The 21,812-nt window shown below is 35.5% G+C and overlaps 3 protein-coding genes across 4 annotated transcripts; 1 reads left to right on the plus strand and 2 right to left on the minus strand.

Moving 5' to 3' along the window:
- Positions 1–215: 215 nt before the first annotated feature.
- On the minus strand, positions 216–8,852 carry LOC117923434 (F-box/LRR-repeat protein 4). 2 transcript variants are annotated; one of them, XM_034841715.1, is made up of 3 exons: positions 8,211–8,852; positions 5,477–6,417; positions 216–1,299 (listed from the first exon to the last, which is right to left on the minus strand). In XM_034841715.1, the coding sequence occupies exons 1-2, from the start codon at positions 8,554–8,556 to the stop codon at positions 5,522–5,524; spliced, it is 1,242 nt and encodes a 413-aa protein (XP_034697606.1). In that variant the 5' UTR covers positions 8,557–8,852; the 3' UTR covers positions 216–1,299; positions 5,477–5,521. The 2 variants fall into 2 exon arrangements, with proteins under 2 accessions (XP_034697606.1, XP_034697607.1); XM_034841716.1 differs by lacking the exon at positions 216–1,299 and adding an exon at positions 4,774–5,250.
- LOC117923435 (GEM-like protein 4) lies at positions 620–1,766 on the plus strand. Its single transcript, XM_034841717.1, has 4 exons — positions 620–771; positions 865–945; positions 1,060–1,334; positions 1,437–1,766. Exons 1-4 carry the CDS (start codon positions 645–647, stop codon positions 1,608–1,610), a joined length of 657 nt encoding a protein of 218 aa, XP_034697608.1. The 5' UTR covers positions 620–644; the 3' UTR covers positions 1,611–1,766.
- Positions 8,853–9,649: 797 nt separating the features above from the next.
- LOC117923433 (transmembrane protein 53) lies at positions 9,650–13,049 on the minus strand. The gene is made up of 5 exons (XM_034841714.1): positions 12,665–13,049; positions 11,312–12,186; positions 11,112–11,217; positions 10,313–10,518; positions 9,650–10,159 (listed from the first exon to the last, which is right to left on the minus strand). Exons 2-5 carry the CDS (start codon positions 12,055–12,057, stop codon positions 9,889–9,891), a joined length of 1,329 nt encoding a protein of 442 aa, XP_034697605.1. The 5' UTR covers positions 12,058–12,186; positions 12,665–13,049; the 3' UTR covers positions 9,650–9,888.
- Positions 13,050–21,812: the final 8,763 nt, after the last annotated feature.

The raw sequence follows: 21,812 nt of genomic DNA on the forward strand, positions 1-21,812 counted from the left end.
ATTTTCCAAACCTTGCCCTACAAGATACAGCAAAGAAAATTTTGGGGTTTACCTCTGTCTCCACTGGAATTTCTAAGAACCTGTCTTCCTTGAACCAATCCAATCAGAAAACCTAACAGCAATGTTAACTAATAATTGTCATTTTCTGCTGTGAGAATAGACCCATTAGTCATTACAGAAAATAAAGCCGAAAATCCAAAATTTTCCAAAGTCAATGAAGAAATAAAATGCTAAATAAATCATTAACTAATAACCCATCAAATCTTGCAAGACAAGAAACATCCTTACTTAACCTGAATGTACCTTTCATTTGATATCATGGAGAATTTTATAAAAGAAGACTTGGACCTTTCTACAAGCTCTTTTAAAAGCAACCCACCCAACACAACATCTTCTCAGTTATGCATCTTTTGCGAAAGACATTTCTTTTCAGTGTCCATGGATATGCCTTTATTCTTGTTGATGAGCCACTAGTGATTGGGGCAGCAGAAAGTGAAGATACCATTCTTTTTATACTTTTAAATACACCCCAGAATAGGTGATCTCATCAGCCGTGGCAAGAAGGCAAATTTTCCGAGCTCTGACAGTAGAGCTCATTCACCACTCGTTTTTGCAGACAAGTCGATCAAAGAAGTTCATCAACAATGAAGAACCAACACCCAGAACATGTCATCGGTATCCCGGTCAGCTCATCAGCATACCCGGTTGAGGGTTCAGGAAAAGGATATTTCCTTGAACCTCCTACACGACACCAGACTCCCTCTCCTCCCGGTGCGTCTCTCTTTTTCTTTCTCTATAGATTGGCCAATGATGTTCTATGAAATAGATGTTCTGTATACTAATGGGATTGTCTTGAATTTGCAGATCAAGGAGATTCAGTGACTGATAGGATGAACAAGCTTGGGAAGAAGGCTGACAGTTTTGTAAATGGAGTTCGAGAACATGGTAAGTTTTCATCTTGCTTCTATTAAGGTTGAGAATGATCCTGAATTTCATAAGATTCTGAGTTTTTTCTTCTCACAATAACTGATCGTTCTTCTATTTTTCATGAAACTGCAGTGAGATTAGCACCAAACATCTCTGAAACTGTGAAGGGAAAGTTGAGCTTAGGGGCTAGAATTCTTCAAGTAGGCGGAGTGGAGAAAATTTTCAAGCGACTTTTTCGGGTTAGAGAAGGAGAAAAGCTATTGAAGGCTTCCCAATGCTACTTATCAACAACAGCAGGCCCCATAGCAGGCCTGCTCTTCATCTCCACGGACAAGATTGCCTTCTGCAGTGAGAGAGCAATCAAATTCTCTTCTGCAAATGGGGAATTGGTTAGAATTCACTATAAGGTAATTAGCATAACTCTTTTCATAACATCTAACGTATAATCTGATTAATTTCTGTCTCCTCTTCATGGTTGTTGACATCTACATAAAATTTATCTCGTGCAGGTCCTGATTCCACTAAGAAAGATAAAGATAGCCAACCAGAGTGAGAACACGAAAAAACCATCACAGAAGTACATAGAAATAGTCACTACAGATAATTTTGAGTTCTGGTTCATGGGATTCTTGAACTATCAGAAAGCATTCAAGTATCTTCAACAGGCACTCTCTCAAGCTTAAAACCCACATATAAAAGTAATTCAAGCAGAAGTTGTTTCTCTCCCTCTGCTTCACGTGATGTATTACATGATATGAACAAAGCCCAGCACAGTAAAATACTTTGTATAAACTTTTTGTGAATGAGAAATTGATCTCCATAGTCTTTTGTTCTACTCATACTTACAGTACGGGGAATTACTTCCTCTAAAGTGATTGTTGTTCCTAGTCAATACCAAACAAAGAATAAGGAAAATGCAGAGGAAAATAGGAGTCAGTACCAACCATCTAAGTTATTCTATTGTCTAATCCATTCTACTTTGTAGAATCTATTGCCTTGTGCAGCTTTATGCATTCTATTATCTCTAGTCAAATGTCTTGTGAAGTAGTATTGTTAGATTGCTTCCAATATAGACTAAAAGTTAGGGGCAGTCCATGGGAAAACAGTTGATAGCTAAAGTTGAGAAATGGAGTAGACTACCAAAAATTGATTACCAGGGTAGCAATCAGTAGCATGTCCAAGCTGAGGAGTTAGCCCTCCAGGCAATATGGCAACCCCACAAAGGTTTCCTTCCTAAGATGTCCATTTCCAACCCATGAAAATGGCTGCCTAGGGCAGCATCACATAGAAGCAGCAAAATCCTCTAATTTTTTCTCTACATGCATCATCATCTTCCCAAGTTCCACTAAATTTTTCTCTCAAGCCACACAAATCCATCAGTGTGGGCCCTAGGACATCACTCAGAAGCAGAAAATTTTCTTTCTTTCCCTAGACGAGTCATCCTCTTCCAAAGTTCCATTCAATTTTTTCTTTCAGGCTACACAAATTGATCAGTTTGGGCTTTCTACTCAATTAAACCGAGGGTTGATCTTCATGGTCATCTTCATGCTTTTCTACCAAGAAAAGAACCTCATAGAAAACTAAAAGTACAGTAGTGACACCCCATCCACATGTGTCTGTTTTTTAATGTTGTGATGCTAATCGCCTGCATGTGACAACATTGGGAGTATGTCATATTTTACTCCTGAATATTCTAAAGGTTGGCATCAAACCACCGGTCATAACCCTACAAAGTGGAGGAGGCCTACAATTGGTAAGTGATTTGAAGAGATTAATTAGGAATAAAATGAAGAGACTCATAGTGTGGCCAAATCACATGAGCCTGCAGAAAAAATGCTGTTTTTTTTTCTTTCTTTTTGTGGGGGATGGACAAAAATAGAGGGAACTGCACTAACTATGTAGCTATCTGAATCACAAAGGCAGTTTGGATACAAGAGATGCTTGTCGGTATTTAATGCCTTAAAGGTGCCAAATGAAGCAAAGAATTTTATCCTGGAAAGTGAGAGGTTTTAACTGTGTGAATAAGAGGAAGATTGCAAACTCTCCCCTAATCTCTCATCAGGTGGACTTGGTCTGTTTACAAGAGACCAAGATGGAAGCTTATGTCTAAGAGGCGATCAGGCATTTATGTGGGATACTCTGAATGCAAGAGGATCAAAAGGGGGTTTTGTAATCTTTTGGATAACAGGGTTCTGGAATTATTAGCAATGGAGGAGGGTGCTTTCTCTCTCTCTCTTGCAGGTTTAAGAATTGTGAGGATGGCTTTATCTGGACATGATCCGAATCTGGGTGTGGGGAGAGGGGATTCCTAGGATGAGTTGTGGGTCCATTTCTTGAAGCAATTATTTAACTCATACATGGGAGGATTGGTTCTTCTGAAGTGATTACTATTTTAGAATTTGACAATTTGATTCAGTTTTTGCTTCCTCAAAATGTCTTATTTTGAGATGACAAGGATCATGGAGCAAAGTGAGTGAGGAATCAGCAAACCGCATCCTTATCTACTGTGATAGAAGAGCTACAAAGTTGTGGAACATGTTGCTTGCAATTTATGGGCTGCAGTGGTGTTTCTACATAATGTGAAAGGGCCCCATTTGCATGAGAAGGTGAAGGGTCCGGATAAAAGATGGAGCAAGGTTTGGAGCATACCTCCTCTTTGCTTGTTGAAAGAAATAAAAGGATTTTCATAAGGGAAAAACTCCACACTAAAAGCTGAAAGAAATCCTTAAAAATTAGTCTCTTTTGGAGTGACCTAAATGGCCGTTGGGGAGGGAGTGGTGTTCTCTATTGACAACCACAACTGTGGATGGTGGTTTTAGTCCTAGTGTTAGCCACTTCTCTGAGATTGGATTTTACCTCGTGTGCATAGGGCATAAGGTGAGCCACCATTTTTTTATTACATTTTTTAACATAATCTTTTGTTTGCTCCTATCAAAGAAAAGAAAAGGTGGATACTCAGAAACATAGACAAGAAGAGAAGTTCTTTTGACAATGATACCTACAGCACCTCCACACAGCCCTAGCATTAGGTTTCTACACTGCCCAAAAAAATGGCTTCCATTGAGCAGAACACCAGAAAGCCCAACCTAAGATGATCATCCCAAGCACAAAAAACCTAGCTTTCCTTGTTCACAAACTGGCAAATATCTATACAAAGCACCAAAATTGAACTACTTTCAAACCAAGTGGTTACCCCTCAAGCTAACATGGCAACCCCACAACAGTTCCCTTCTTCAGTCCTCTATTTCTGACACAAAAATGGCTTCCTAGGACAACATCACTCAAACAGTAAGTTTTTTGTTCTTCCCCTATGTGTCATCATCCTCCAAAATTCTGCTCATTTCCTCTTCATCTTTATGGTCATCTGCTTACTTCTCTACCAAGAAAGGAACCTCATAGAAAACTAAAAGTGCAACAATTACACCCCACCCAGACGTCTGTTTTGGGTGTTGGGTTTGAGCATTTTTTTTATGCTTTGATGCCAATTGCCTTGTGACAACATTGTGAATCTTCTATATTATATCCCTGAATATTTCCTAAAACGCTGACTTCATGCCACCCGTGATAACTACCCTACAAAATGGAGGGGGCTAAAAGTTGGTTAGTGATTTGGATAGAATACTTGGAATAAGATAAAGAGATTCAGAATGCGGCCAATTCACATGAGCCCACCAAGAAAATGATTAATTTTTTTTATCATGTCCAGCATCACCATAACAGACACAGCATCCCTGATATAAGATTATCCTAACATCATTGGGCATAAACTCTCTAGACATTTGAATAATCAGGAGCCACACATCTACATGACTACAAATTATCAGTTATGGCAGCAGATGCAAAATCTAAGAAACACAACATTAGTTCTAAAAATTGAGATCTAATGGACCCTTCCAAGTCATTAGATCAACTACAATTGGAGTACCATTGAAACAATGTCATTTTTCCATGTACGAGATTTACCAGCCCTACAAAGGAAAGTCAAGGTACGATGCAACCTGCCAACATCATTTCATACTCTACTCTTTGATAACAAACTGTTCACTCCATTTATTCACTTCAATGCCTTTTAACCAATGAAGAGTTTGTTTAAACCCAAATCCACCAGGTCAGTGGCAGTCTGTTTGCAGTTTGGAAATGAGGACTTTGAGCAAATCAGAGAACAAAATCATGCCATTGTGCCCAAATCCACATCCAGATCAGAAACCAGACCACAATGAATCGTGTAATTGTGCTCAAATCCAAATCCAAATCTGGATCAAGAACTAGACTATATCGAATCATATCATTGTGCCCAAATCCAAGTTCATGTCAGGAACCAAACTACAACATCATCCAATAGAGAAAAGAATTCAGATTAAGAACCAAATTCTAACATCATTCCCTGTGAGAGTAAAAAGACATGCTAGAGAAATCCAAATTTACATGCATAATAATGTACACACTTTCTGAAGGAAACATATATTAACAAACCAAATATTCTTCGAATCCAAATACTACATGAGATGCATGACTGAAGCAGCAGACTGATGCCAGGAAAAGCCCTCACCTTTTGTTGTCATAACCCATTGAAGTACCAGAGGCAGAGCTTATCTCAAACTAGGACATCTGGCTCTGATAAACTACGCAAAAAATTCACTTTACAATATTCAGGAAACTGTAATCCAGCTTGATCACAACCTGCCTTTGTAACATGCGGGCATGACCTCACATCAAGGTATTCTAGAGAGTTGCATGAGTCCAAAAGCATGCCTATCCCTGCCACTGTTATTTTCGGACAGTTGCTGGCCTTCAAAACTTTCAATCCCAACTTACTTCCACCTTTGTTTAGTCCCTGAAAAGCAGCATCTGTCACCTCCTCACAGCATCCAATATCAAGAGCCTCTAGATTCCTACAATTACAGAAGATGCAATTCAATGACAGGTCAGATATATTTAAACACCAGTCCATTCGCAGGTTCTTCAGGCTGTGACTACAAGCAGCAATGGCCAATGATTTTATTGACTCATCAGAAATGTCCCGGCAACCACCAATGATGAGAGTCTCCAGATTTTTACAGAATTGGGCCAAGGACAACACCAATTCATCCCCGACTTTGTAGCAATCCAATAACTTTAGTGTCTTAAGAGAACACGAACAAGCCATTGAAACACTGCAAACCCCAATATCGCTAATATTGCTGCATTTATTGATGTCTAAGAACTTCATCCGTTGACATCCCTTAACAAGAAATGTAAGCCCTGAGTCAGTTATGTAGGTGCATCCTTGCAGGCCCAACTCTTCCAGATTGTGACAGTTCTTGGAAAGAGCTTCTAATACTTTGTCATTAACAGACCTGCAGCCAGCAAGATGCAGGCTTCTTAGGTCGCAACAGCTCTCAGCAATTGCTGACAACCCCTTGTCTGTTAGCTTTCTGCAATAGGATACATCTAGAGACTGTAAATGAGAAAGATTACGTCCAATAGCCATGAGTCCAGCATCAGTAATACCTGTAAACCAAGGATAAATAACATAAATATTAACGATATAGCATCCTGAAAAATCCAAAATAAAAATAAAAATAATAAACCTAAAAAGAAAAAATGCACCAACAAATTTCTTCAGGTAAATACATTCACAAGAAAAAGGAAAGACTATACAAAAAAAATTAATGCTGAAAGAACAAAAAGGTCAACAACAATTTCAACTTCCCACATAGAGACCAGAAATTCAACAGAACCTACTGTAAAGTGTAACCTGCTTCATCAGCAATAAGAACCAACAAAATCCTTCAACCACTCACATTCCTAGAATCGATTAGTTCTTCCGATTTAAGAAATATACAACATACTAAATTCTAATAAGGTGATTCTTTATCATTCAAGTAAACAGAACAGCATTGAGAAAAAAAAAATTATTGATAAGAAAAAAACCAAATAGAAAAAATGATAAAAGATATACAAGGGCTTCAAGATCTAACATGCAGCTGGACAAAATCTCCCAAGCAAACATAGTCAACATGGCCAATAAGGAAGAAACCCCAAAAAACCCTACATAGGAGGACACTTCCCTCTTAGTCAAACTATTGGCCCTGCACCCCTCAATCCATGTCTTTTGGGCAATTCATGATCCAGCATGATCATACCTCCATGGGCTTCTCCTACCTTGAGAGGACCATGAGATGAACTCTCTTAAGTCCTCCATCATGAGATCTCAAGTCTTCATCAAGGTGCACCTCCTTAATGCCTTCCACAAAAGATAATATCTCAGCCTTTATGACCTAACTAATACAAGGTACTTCAGAGAAAATCTGTACAATCTCAGACCTACAGTCTCTGTAATCAAATCCATATAACCCGGATTACCCAGATGAGAAACCAACAGAATTGGGTTTGGGGCATCCGGCAAGTAAAGAACCATTGTTATTACTTTGGTAATGAAGGTACATTTCCAAGAGGCTGTTTCCCTACCATAAAGACATCCTCAATCATTAAACATAATTTTGTAAAATTTCATGAGAAGGTGAAAGTAAACACGATTTTACGTCCAGCCAGGGAATGAGGAGATTTATTTTCAATTACATGACTTCCTAAGCCTAATAAAAAGTACCATTTGACACATGCTAAACTTGATCGCATTAGTGAAACTAAGAGCATTCAAAGGGGCTGTTTAATTAAAGCACTAACAAGATGGTTTTCACCCATGCAGGAGCAGTCCCTATAGCAGTTGCTTAATATACCTTCCTTTCCAAAAGGCAGCAACTTCCTCAAGCCTTTTAATCAGCAAACCTTAGTTAGCTATTCTAGGAACTATAGTTCCCATTAGAAATCCTAAAGTACATCCATCCCACTTTGCAAAGAATAATTAATTTAGTCACTGAATATTTTGGAGACTACCCGATCAATATGAATCTACAACCTTTTTTTTCCCTTTTACTCGACAATTGGCTGATTTTTTCTACTTCTCTTGGGTATCTCTTTTATGCTACACCAAGATGAAATAGTTTGATCCACCGATTTTGGAATAAACAAAAATAGCTCGGCGTCCTCCATTTATTTTTATATTTCTAGGGCTTCCTTAACAAGTTCTCTCTACCCACGCAAAAAATTAACATTTCCGCCATTTCAGTCAGACATCACACACTTCCTACAACAAAATCCCAAATTTAGAACCAAAAACAAGAACAAAATCACAAATTTAGTACCAAACACTCAAATTCCATCATTTCCTTCTCAACAAAAAAGACGAGCACATACATTTTGAACTGAAACAAACAGAAAACCATTCTAAAACCAAGAATTACCTCTGCAATGCTGCAAGCCAAGCACGCGCAAACAACCGAACCCATCTGCAATAACCTTGAGATCGGAGTCCGTGACGCCGGGGTAAAAGGATCGGGAAACGGACTGCGACAGGTCCAGCTCAACCAACCGCGAGAACCTCGCAGCCATCTTGCGAAGCATGAGAGGCCCCGCCCTGGCGCACAGCTTCTTCCGCTCGGTGCTCTGCAAATGTAGCCATCTCTTGCAAACCAACCCGAAGACCTCCTTGTCCTTGTCGCTTTGCAATTTCGCCAGAACCGCCCGGAGCTCGTCGTCCGTCAGCGCCTCGTTGATGCAAACCCCAGATGCCTCCTCCACCCCCGCCATTGACGACGAAGAAATCCCAGAACCCAACCCCAGGGGGAAGAGAGAAAACAAAACCCTAATTGCGAAATGGAGGATTAGGGCTAATCGAAACCCTAATCTGCTCTTCGACGGAAGGCCAGGAGGAGGATAAAGCGGAGGAAAGTGGGAGTGAAATTACTAGAATACCCTCGTCTGGTGAGTATATGGTTGTTGGGCTTTTTGGGTCGGAAGGTTGTTGGGCTGGGCCCACGCTGGTGGTTTCAAGATGGACATTTGGCGACAATATTTTTAGGGCATGTACTCCATGCTCTTTGTTCTCAGCATGTTTTGGTGTCTGTTGTGGGGAAAAGGGTTTCGGCCAATCATATCTCGACACGTGGCACACAAATGCATTATTAACCAATGCAATTACTAAATAATTAGAAAAACAATTTATTAGGGATAAAATAAATCAATAACGAAAAAGCTCAAGCATTTAAGGACATTTTATTGACAATGGTTACAAAATGATTAGATTTGGACATATGGGATCGGCCCTTTCATAAATAAGTGAGAAATAATTAAAAATATTAAATGTGCACCATAAGGTTGTGACTAAATACATTTGACCTTGTCGGTTTAAAACATTTTTTAAAAATAATTACCAAGTTAATGATATATTTTGTATTAGTTATTTTGCTAGAAAGATAGAAGAATTTATTACTTTTTCTTAAATATATATAAAAATGAATTGAAAAAGACATTTATAATAAAACCCTCAATCCATCCAAGTCTAACTTGATGAATTCAATCATAAGTTTAGAAAGTGAGATTGAGTTAAACTTGGATGTTATATTCAAATTATATTAGGAATTGAGTTCAAATTGACCACAAACCCGACCCGACCCGACCTGCCAAGTGGCAACCCCATGTGATGAACAAGGGAGCATCAAGCTGCCACTCAAATAAATGCTCCCAAAGAACTTCATCAAGCTTCTCAATAATGGCTTCCTAAACCTTCCGTATACCACATGCAATGCACACCCAACATGGAACAATATGATTGAAAGTGAGACCTTCCCAAAACTAACACATATTTCTGCATCAAACTTGCTAAGAAATAATCAATAAACTATGAATTAATCCTTCAAAGACTGATTTGTATTGGATGAATTATAACTGTTCACATATTTGATATTTGACAAGTTTTTATCACATCTAACCAAGCTCAAAGAATGGTTAATGGCCTATTGTTCAGCTCGTTGCATGCAACAACCTCTACACCAACGAATGAAGTATAAGCTGTGTCTGTATAATTTATGGGGAAAAAAAAAAAAATGATAGTCAGGATCAATGGTGGTTTAGTCATCTGATTTAGGAAGAACACTTGCAACTGTTGAGCACATAGTCATCCAGAAACTGGGTGAGCTGGGAAGTATAGAGTTTAGGGTCATTTCGAAAATGATCCACATGGGGTGTTGAGATGAAGTTGCATGCCCTGACCTCACGCCCAGCCTTCCGCTGCTCTTCTATGAACATTTCCACGGACCCTGCAGGGATGACTCTGTCTGCAGAGCTGTATATGTATAGCTGTGGACAGTTGGGTTGTCCCAATGACAGTTGCCCCAGCACATCAGAGAGCCTCCTGTGTTTCAACAGAAGGATATATAAATTCCATGTTCACCAATGAAGAGACCAACAAAGCCTTTCTCCTGGTTTAGATGTTGCCATGAAAAATTGGGTCCATGGAACAAGTAATGCACAGGATGAATATAGTTAAGAGACAGTTGTCATTTACCTGTTAACTGAAGGAAGATTCAAAACCACCTGAAAGAACTTCTCTAGAACTACTAGCAATGCAGCTTCAGTTATCGCAGGTTTGGGTTCTGCAACAGCTTTCCTGTCAACAAATTCCTCCATGCCTGATTCATCATATCTAATAGTTCCTTTTGTAGCAACACTACGCGTTTTCAGAAATGCAGCAGAGAATCCAGAGGCCCAGACCTAATAAAAGAAATAAGGAGTTTAGCAAAAGAAAATTTCCATGTTTTAGATACATAACAAAATGCAGAAAGCATCCGAAAACATTGAAAAAGTAAAGAAACTCTAAGTAATTGGTGTTTAACGACTTTACAGGAGGGAATTGTGATTGGACAGAGCAGGGACCAGGAAACTAATTACAGAACAAACTTCATATGACAATGTCAGTGCAAAAACATGACACATGTATAGCAGGTTAGCACTCCTGACAAAGCCAGCTTAATTAGCTCGTGTCGTGCCATACTTCTGCCAAAGAGTTATGGGTGGCAAATGTACAGATGTTAAGGACCACTAACATGCTGATTGTGGCCATACTGCCATCAAATAGTTATGGGTGTTCAAATGATAATTGTACACATGATCACAGAATCGATTTTCTGTTGTCAATCAAGTTTCAGCAGTTTGAATGACACATCATTGTTCATATTTTTCAGGGTATGAAACATTACAAAGTGGTCAAAAGGGCACTGCAAATTCGGTCTATGCCCTGGCTATGTGGTGAGTGTGAAATGATTAGGATAGCAAGTAAATCTTATACAACTGCAAGCATCATTTACCTGTGGGTCGGGGGCTGCAACAGGAGCTGAATCCACAATGCAACCCTTAATTCTTCCCATTAAAGATGGATCCTGCTTCTGAAACTTCTCCAGAATGGCTCCATATCTACATGGATAAAGACCCAATAAGATGTATCATGCAAAAATCCAATTTTCACAGCAGTATGGGAAAAAAAAATAGAGCAAGAAATAGAGATTACATTAACCATCCGGTGTTGCTAAAAGTGTGAAAAACCAAGTTCTTCCCATGCTCCTCTTCTAGCCATTCAGCCAGATGGTTTACAAGCAAGTCTACATTCTGCTCGGCTTTTCCACCAACCTTGTAACTAAGAACCTCAGCCATGGGAAAAGTAAAAGTAATAGCATGAAACCCCATTGATGTATACAACTCTGCATATCTTTTCAAATGTTTCTGCCTCGCTCCCAACCATCCAAGCAAAACTACCACTGTCCTAGACTTCACCGATGAACAATCAGAATCCTCCAAAACATCACAAGCATTAGGGTCCGGTAAATGCCATCTATACAAAACATCAGAGGCCAAGGCAGGTATACTATGTTTAAATGTAGTTGGCTTTGGGGCTTTGGCCAACTCCGCAGACTGATATAAATTGAGCAGAGTTGGGGAAGAAACAACTGAAGAAGATAACAAATTTGGAGCAAAACCGGAAGGCGAAGTAGGAACTGGATAATAATTAATATGAGGTACAGGCACCCTAACCCTTGAAACAAAGGAGAAATTTGAAAGCTTGGAGAGAGATATGTGAGACACCCATGATGACTTTGATTCTTGTGCCGGACTATCACAAATCGGTTTCAAGGTAGAACTAGTTTCAGATGACTTTAGAGGCTGCAATTTGTCGGATAGATCAGAGGAGACAGAAGCTACAGCAACGGCAGTGGCGGCAATAAGAGGGCGTTGAAGGATTCCGGACATGGAACCCATAATTGACAAACAATACCACAAAAATCTCTCATACCAATATCAAGCAATCTTCATTCAACCCAACACGGATATCAATCATGTGAATTCGATGATCACCCAGGATGCAAAAGACTACAATGACACCAACCCCTGCACAAAATCAAAAGAATTGAGGATTTGAAGATGACCGGAAGGCCACAAACCCAACTGAACCTAACTCCAACACAAAATCAGAAAGAACTGTGAATTTGAAGATGACCCAAAAAGCCAAAAACTACAATGATACGAACCCTTCCACAAATTCACGAAGGAATATGATTTTGACGATGACACAGATGGCCAAATACCACAATGAACCCAATCCCAACACAACATACACAAGACAAAAAAGAATTGTGAACTTGAAGAAGACCTAAAAAGGTAAAAACTACAATGACACCGATCTCTGTACAAAATCACAACGCACTGTGAATTTGAACCTGACCCAGAAGGCTAAAATAATCAACCAAACGCCCCCACCAACCACTCCAATATTTGAAGAGATAAAGACTTCAAAACTGAATCAATAAACATGAGGAAAACATGAAAAACAAGTCAAAAATTCAAAGAATCACCACATCCGCCTTACCTGGAATTGGACTTTGTTCAATAAAATGGGGCTGTCCAATTGACAGCCCGACCACACGCACCAACTCAGAAGCTTCTCCCTTATAGCGTGCGTCAATGTCAATCCTCAATTCTGCAAGAACATAAATACGCAGTAATTATAAAAAAATAAGCCAATAAATAAACAAAATCCAACGTATAGAAACGTGCCACGTGTTGGACAACGATGGATGGTCATCGCCCCTTCTACGTTTCCTAAATCTTTGGTGATTTGAAAGCTAACGATGTGCCACAACTCCGTCGGTTTGGGAAACCAGCAATATGAAAAGTCAGATTTGACCCTGAAGGACGACGACCAACACGGTTACGCAAAAGCAAAATGACCGTTTTGCCCATTTTCAATTGGGCCCAATATTCAAAACCCAGTCGTACTCCCCGACTCCGATCAATCCCACCCACCGGCGACGAAATTTATAAATAAATAATCAAAATCAAAATCACGATCGGTTTAGAAATTTCTAATCCGCAACACAAATTAATAAAAAATGGGAACGAAAATGGCTTGGAATCATCATTTCACCCTTTAATCGAAGACACTCGCCTGATAGAAAATCAAGGATTGGACGACGACGTTGAAGAGAAGCCGAGCGGGTAAAAGAAATGAGAGAGAGAAACCAAGTCCAGACTGATGAGAGAGGGGATGGGGCGTGATTTAATGCTGATTTCTTGGGCTTCTCACCTCTCTCGCTTCCCCATTCTTTTCGATTTCTTTCTCTCTTCAAACTCTTTCTCTTTTCCTTTTTTTTTTTTTTTTTTTATTTAGAAAAAAAGGAAAATAAAGTGTTCTCTTTCTTTTTCCTTTTTTGCTTTTTATTTCCTTGTATACCTTTTTTTTCGAAATTAATAGATCTAAAATAATATTTTTCTCCATTTTGTATATTATTATCTTATATATATTTATATTAATTATTTAAAAAAATATTATAAAAATTTGTAATATAATTTTTTTAAAACAATAATTTCATAAAATAATTTGATTCTCACAATAATTTCAAAATTATTACATAATATTCATTTGAGTATCTACATAATTAGTAACTAAAGAATTTTTTTTCAAATGATCAAAATTGTAGTTGGTGACTAAGATCCGTTATTTTGAAAATTATTTTACTTGAAGATTTAATTTGGGGATTTTTTTTTCAAATATATTATTTTTGTTCCAAACTCATATATGTATATATATATATATATATATTATTTTTAAAATATGTTTTTGTGATAAGGAGGGGCAAATTGGTCCACACAATCTAGGGTTTTTTCACATCATGGAAGCAAGTGACAGCATCTTTCATCCTTAGTGTCATGGTCCATAGAGAATTACATTTTGAAAAAAACAAAATTAAAAGGGTTTCTAGAATATTCTATGTGAATATTCTTATAGGATATTCCAAGTAAAAAGGAGAAAAAAAAAAATTAAAGAGGTGGAGCATATGGGCAAGTGTTGGGCCTGAAAAGGAAGCTTCCTTTTCTACCAACCGTAACCAACGTTAGATTATTTGGCAAATTTATTTCCAATAATTAATAACTGATGTGTTTTTCTTTTCATAATTAATAATAGTAATAATTCAAAATTTGAATGTGGTATATATGACAATAATTGAATATATCTTCATTAAGTTTTTCTTTCTCTCTAATCATTGTAACCCTACTTGAATATATATGAAAATTTTGGAAATTAATATTTGAAATTTAATAAATAATTTTTATTTATTTGTTAATAATATTCATGATTAAAATATTTATAATTTATAAATAAAAAAAGTATATTATGTCATTTAATATATAAAAATAATTTTTATGTATTAAATAATAAATATATGAGTATGATTTTACAATATGTTTCATACATATTTTTTAAAATTCTTGTTTTTCTACAACAAATTTAATTTTTTTTAACCAAATTTTTTTTATTTTCCAAATAAGTAATATAAAATTTTTTAAAAATTTAATAAAACTAATAAATTTATGATATGTTGGATAATATATCCCTTACTTATTCTGTCACGTATTTGATATAACATAAGATACGTCTTGATAAAGATAAAATAACTTATCATAAATAAAACATTAGATATGATATATTATTTTATTTTATCCTATGTCATATCTAGTCAATTAAGTCTTTTAGACTTACCTTAAAAATATATGATTTTTAAATGGTTTCTATTCGTAACATCTTTTTTGCTAAATGTAACATTTTTTTGTCATATTTTTTTTCACATATACCATTTTTAATAATAATAATAATAATAAAAATAAAAACTATCTCTAACATCCTCTTAACATATTAAACCTAAATTGTAGTTGATTAATACTGCAAATCACATAAAATATTTATTGACTTTTGAACATATGTAGGATTTAGAGTTTTGGGTCAAAATGACCCATTTTTGAAAAAAAATTGTAACATCTAACCACTTTTTTAAACTTATGTTCAAATTGGCCTCTTTGATGTCATGTAGGCGCCACGTCATTAATTTTTTTTTTTTCGTCATTATAGTGAAAGCCGCAGTTGGGAAACGCGGCTTCATTTTTGTACTAAAGCCGCAGTTGGCAAACGTGGCTTCATTTTTGCACTAAAGCCAATGCAGCTTCATATTTGTACTAAAGTCGCAGTTGTCAAATGCGGTTTCATTTTTGTACCAAAGCCACAGTTGCCAAACGCGGCTTCATTTTTTAACTAAAGCCGCGGTTGGCAACTGCAGCTTTAGTTAATTTTTATTTAAATTTAAAATTTAATTAAAAAATTATTAAATTACAATTTATGAATGAAATTTAAAAATATACTTAAATAATAAATTATTTATATTTAAATTGAAAATTCTAGTATTACTTCAACAAACATAAATTGATAAATAGAAGATATTATAAATGAATATTTTATTTATTAATAAATTAATAATTTTTAAATAATAAACTTATATAACATATAAATAATATATAAAATTGTATAATTTATTAATTTAAGATATTTAATTTTTAAAATTTTAAAATATTAATTTATTTGTATTATGATAAATTTATCTTTATCGAAATAATAGTATAACAGTTGATAATTGAGATTTCAATTATAATATTTTTTTTTACTTTCAAATTTAATTAAAAACTATTAAATTACAATTTATGATTGAAATTTAAAAAATATACTTAAATAATAAATTATTTATATTTAAACTTAAAAATCTAGTATTACTTCAACAAACATAAATTAATAAATAGAAGATATTATAAATGAACGTTTTATTTATTAATAAATTAATAATCTTAAAATAATAAACTTATATAACATATAAATAATATATAAAATTGTATAATTTATTAATTTAAGATATTTAATTTGTTGTTCTTTACAATGTTTTTAGAACCGGACCGGTCATTGAACTGGAAAAGTTACCGATTCACGGTTCACCGGTCGGACCGGCGATCGAACCGCTATCGAACCAGTGACGTCATAAATATATATTTTATTATTTTATATATTATAAAAAATTAAAAAATTAATAAATTCTATGTAAATTTTGACAGCATCTACTTTGTTTGTTGAGTTTTGTCACAAGTTTTGTCACAAATATTAAAGAACCAATTAAAAATTCCTTTGATTGAGGTAGGTGATTTCTATGTAGAATAAAAAATATTTGTTCATTTTTTGAAGGAGGGTAGTCTAATCTATCAAACTCTTTTCTCATCAAGTGTGTATAGAAAATTAGAAATAGAGAAATTGACAAGGAAAAATAGACAAAAAAATAAATGGATGTCACTTTATTCAAGAAAAATAATTATTTTTGGGCTATGGCATCCCCTATTTTTATTCTGTGAAAGGAAATTAACCAATACATATCATTATCATCACCTCAAATTATTATTATTAATAAATATATTAAATAATAAATTAATAATATAATGAATAGCATAGCTGCATAGCAAAGCCGCTACTCACAGTGGCCAAACTCCAACGCTAGGGCGGGCTACCAGCTGGGATGCGTCGACGGCGGGCGAAGTAGAGGAGGGGCAGCTACCAGTGTGCGTCTCGTGGGCCGCCGGCGGGATCTCCCTTGGTGTCGCAGCAGGGATGCTTCGACGGCGGGCGGTGGAGAGGGAGGAAGCTACCCTTGGTGTCGTGGATCTCTCTTGGTGGCATGGGCCGCCGGCGGGACCTGTGTGAGTGTCGCTGCTGTCGCAGGCCGTTGGTGGGATCCCTTGGTGTCACGGATAGGACGTCGACGACGGGCGAAGGAAGAAGGGCTGGAGTTGGAGCTTGGAGGTTGCAGCGGCGCCTGGAGATCTCATTTGCTTAAATAGGACTCCAAAACGACGTCATTTTGATGCCAGAAGCATCAAAACGGCGTTGTTTTGATGTTGTTTCAAAAAAAAAAAAATTAAAATCAATTGAACCGGCCGGTTCGTCCGGTTCACCGGTTGGACCGCCGGTTCGACCGGTCTGACCTCGGTTCGATCCCCCTCCAGTCCAAATGACCAAACTGGACCGGAACGGTGACCGGTCGGCGGTCGGACCGGTTTTTAAAACATTGGTTTTTTAAGATATTAATTTATTTACATTATGATAAATTTATTTTTATCGAAATAATAGTATACTTTTAAGTCACAGTTGGTAATTGAGATTTCAAATATAATTTTTTTTTTTACTTTCATATTTAATTAAAAACTATTAAATTACAATTTATTATTGAAATTAAAAATATATACTTAAATAATAAATTATTTATATTTAAACTTAAGAATCTAGTATTACTTCAACAAACATAAATTAATAAATAGAAGATATTATAAATGAATGTTTTATTTATTAATAAATTAATAATCTTAAAATAATAAATTTCTATAACATATAAATAATATATAAAATTGTATAATTTATTAATTTAAGATATTTAATTTGTTAATTTTTAAGATATTAATTTATTTGTATTATGATAAATTTATTTTTATCGAAATAATAGTATAGTAGTTGATAACTGAGATTTCAATTATAATATTTTTTTTTACTTTAAAATTTAATTAAAAACTATTAAATTATAATTTATGATTGAAATTTAAAAAATATACTTAAATAAAAAATTATTTATATTTAAACTTAAAAATCTAATATTATTTCAACAAACATAAATTGATAAATAGAAGATGTTATAAATGAATATTTGATTTATTAATAAATTAATAATCTTAAAATAATAAACTTATATAACATATAAATAATATATAAAATTTTATAATTTATTAATTTAAGATATTTAATTTTTTAATTTTTAATATATTAATTTATTTATATTATGATAAATTTATCTTTATCGAAATAATAGTATAGTAGTTGATAACTGAGATTTTAATTATAATATTTTTTTTTACTTTCAAATTTAATTAAAAACTATTAAATCACAATTTATTATTGAAATTTAAAAAATATACTTAAATAAAAAATTATTTATATTTAAACTTAAAAATCTAGTATTACTTCAACAAATATAAATTAATAAATAGAAAATATTATAAATGAATATTTTATTTATTAATAAATTAATAATCTTAAAATAATAAATTTATATAACATATAAATAATATATAAAATTGTATAATTTATTAATTTAAGATATTTAATTTGTTAATTTTTAAGATATTAATTTATTTGTATTATGACAAATTTATCTTTAACGAAATAATAACATATTCTTAAGCCGTAGTTGTCATATATAGATTTTTTTACAAAATTAGTTAATGAAATTAATTACAAAAAGTCTACTACAAAATGTAATTTTTAATAGTTTAATTAAAGTCACAAAAAATATCCACCAAACATTAATATAGTGGAAAATAAAAAACATATATAATCTCACATGCCTCCACAAGGAGAGAACCTATGTGTAACTGGTACTCTCTTCCTTTTTGGACGCTCATCTCTAACTGTAGCAGGTACTGCATGTGACACATGAAGAACATCTGTCTGTGATGGGGCTAGAGCTGGAAATAGAGGTGGTGGTGGAGGTAGCAATCTAGGTCGACGTAGGCACCGCCTACCCCTCGAAATGGCTGACGGTAAATCTAGCTGAGTAGATGTGTCAATCTGCACTAATGGTGGGTCTGAAGAGGTAGGAGGTTGTAATGTAGGTAGGTCTAAAGAGGTAGGGGGTTGTACTGATGGTGGGTCTGAAGAGGTAAGGGGTTGGGCTGATGGTGGGTCTGAAGAAGTAGGATGTTGCACTGATGGTACGTTTGAAGAGATGGGTGACTGTACTAATCGTGAGGATAAAAAGGTATGGGACTGTAATGATGCTAATACTGATGATGTGATGGGCTGACAACTACTATATCTACCTCTCCCTCGAGATGTCGACCGACCTCGAACAAGTGGTGGTCGAGCAACTGTCGACTGAGTTGGTGACCTATCTCCTCCATGCTCTACATGTGGGAGATGATAATCCTCCCGAATAATGCACATAACATCAGTGGTCATACAAATAATATCAACAATACCAATACGACAAGCATCAGTATCAGAGTCCTCCAATGCATGACCTCCTCGAGATATGATAGATGTCATAGTCTCAATCTGTCACATAAAATGATATATAATTATTTGTTGGAATAAATATTATACAGAATATGTACATAATATTAAAGTGATACAAACCAATAAGTGGGCAGATAAAGCAGTAGCCTGGTACCCCCTAGCCTCCCATAATGCCACGTAGTGCTCATGATACAACCTCCAATTAAACTAAGGTCGACCACGTCGATCTATGGAGTGAAGGTCAGAATCTATAGGGGGTGTCAAAGGAATACCCTGTATGAGTCCAAACTGTCGCAACACACGCTTAGGACGATGCCACTCAACAATATAAAAAAAAATAAGTGGTGACATCGTCCGCCAAATATCCTGATTAGCTAAACAAATGTAAAGAAGCAACGCTAGTATATCATCTGTGTAAGACTGCCATAATACCTGATATATTCATAGATGAGTATGTATTTAATAAAGTATAAATTATATTATTAATATTAAGATGTTCATGTTAAAGAATACTAATATTTAGCCCAAACCTAATCAAATCGTTGTCTATCAAACTCATCTCTGTATGTGACCAACACATGATGAGGAGTGTCTGTATGAGATAAGGGAACTCTCCACCTGGTCCCTAGTGCATCTGGTGGGAATCTCTCATCTACAGGCACTGGTGCATGGGGAAGTGATCTACTAGGACGACCCACATGTAATCGCTCCCATGACTATAGCTAAAAATGAAATAAAATTATGTTTAAATGCACATAATTATGACAAAATTACATAATTAATAAGACTAGTAGTTATACCTGCAACAAATGTAATGGTCCTGCAATAGATTCTGCACTATCTAAGCTAGCTCGACATAGCTCCCGATAAAGATGTGCTAGTGTCGCACTCCCCCAACTATACTGTGCAATCTCACCAAAATCTCTTAACATGGGTAGAATTGCTAATTGGATGTAAACCTCCTTCTTATCTGTAAATAATGAACCACTAACTAACAATAAAAGATAAGCTCTAGCATGGCGTTGTAACATAACCTCATCTACAACCCCTGGTGGTAAGCGGGAGAAATGGGTAGTAATAAAACGAACTGTAAGGGATGCTCCATGAATATCAGTCTCTGTCGGTTGAACACCCAATAACTCGTCACAAAGTGCATGCCAATCAATATCTGTAGAACTAGTGACAGGATGGCCATGTACACGTAATCCAAATAAGATGGCTACATCCTACAATGTGATGGTCATCTCACCAACTGGCACGTGGAATGTGTGCGTCTCTGGGCGCCATCTCTCTACCAGTGTAGTAATCAAAGGCCAATCAACCTTAACATGGCCCACTTGATGAAAGACATAAAATCCTGACTGTATAATGTATGGCCAAACATGATCATCCAAAACCCACTCTCGAAGCATCCTGTGTCGGCAAGTCAAAACACTACCCATATCTGGATCAACACGAATGGTGGATGATCGATGTCGATGCTGAAGAGTAAGCACAAATGTATCCTCAGGGTCAGGACGAGCACGAAACAACGAAGTATCCATGTCTGCATGTACATCAATACATGATATAAACAAAATATGAATGAATTGACAAGAAACAATAATATCTAACAACATGAATTTCATTATTAAAATTGTAAAAATTTGAACAACATTTCCCCTAAACAGTAGAGATTCAAAATTTTTCAATGTAACCTGATATAAGTAAAATATGAATGAATTGAAAAAAAACAACAATTTCTAACAACATTAATTTCATTATTAAAATTTTAAAAATTTGAACAGCATCTCCCTTAAATAATAGAGATTAATATTTTTTTCATGTAACCTGATATAAGCAAAATAAGAATGAATTGACAAAAAATAATAATTTCAAACAAACCAACGTCAATAAGATGTTCAATAAGATAGTTTCTACATATATCTTAAAACGATTAAGGTCAATACTAGTAAATTTAAAAAAAAAAAAAAAAACAGTACAATAAGATGTTCATGAAGTACATCAACTCCTCCTATCATTGGTTTCTCTATTAGGACAAAAACGCCGATTATGACCCGATTGCTTGCAAAGTCCACATGTTTGTGGAGTCCTAATTTTCCTTACATCCATCTCATTATGCAAACGACTTGATTTTGGTCAACCAGAAGTTAGCCGTTTCATTGAGTCTGAAGGCACAATTATCGGTCCATTATATTGAGGCCACTCCAACTCATCAAATATGGGATAAAACAAGGGAGCCCATGTTGATAGGTAAGCACGTGTGGTGTAATAACCTTGTACAAATTGTCGAAAATCAATTGCTCGACAATGACAAGCAGCAAGAATGTGCGAACATGGGAATCCTAACAAAAGTGTTTTGTAACATGTGCAAGACTCCGTTTGAAGGGTAACATGATATGTGCGAGGTTTCCTATTACTGCTTCCAACAGAGTGTCTAGTTTTAACATGAAAACGTCCCGCCACATGATCATACAAAAGAACCTCATGTGCACCCACCTTAATAACTTTAGCCTTTATCTTGGCGTCAATATGTGGAGTGAATTCTTCACCTGAAGCGAGCCGATTGGCACCATGCTCCCGCCTG

The sequence above is a fragment of the Vitis riparia genome, chromosome 10, assembly GCF_004353265.1.
Source record: "Vitis riparia cultivar Riparia Gloire de Montpellier isolate 1030 chromosome 10, EGFV_Vit.rip_1.0, whole genome shotgun sequence".
Classification (NCBI taxonomy): domain Eukaryota; kingdom Viridiplantae; phylum Streptophyta; class Magnoliopsida; order Vitales; family Vitaceae; genus Vitis; species Vitis riparia.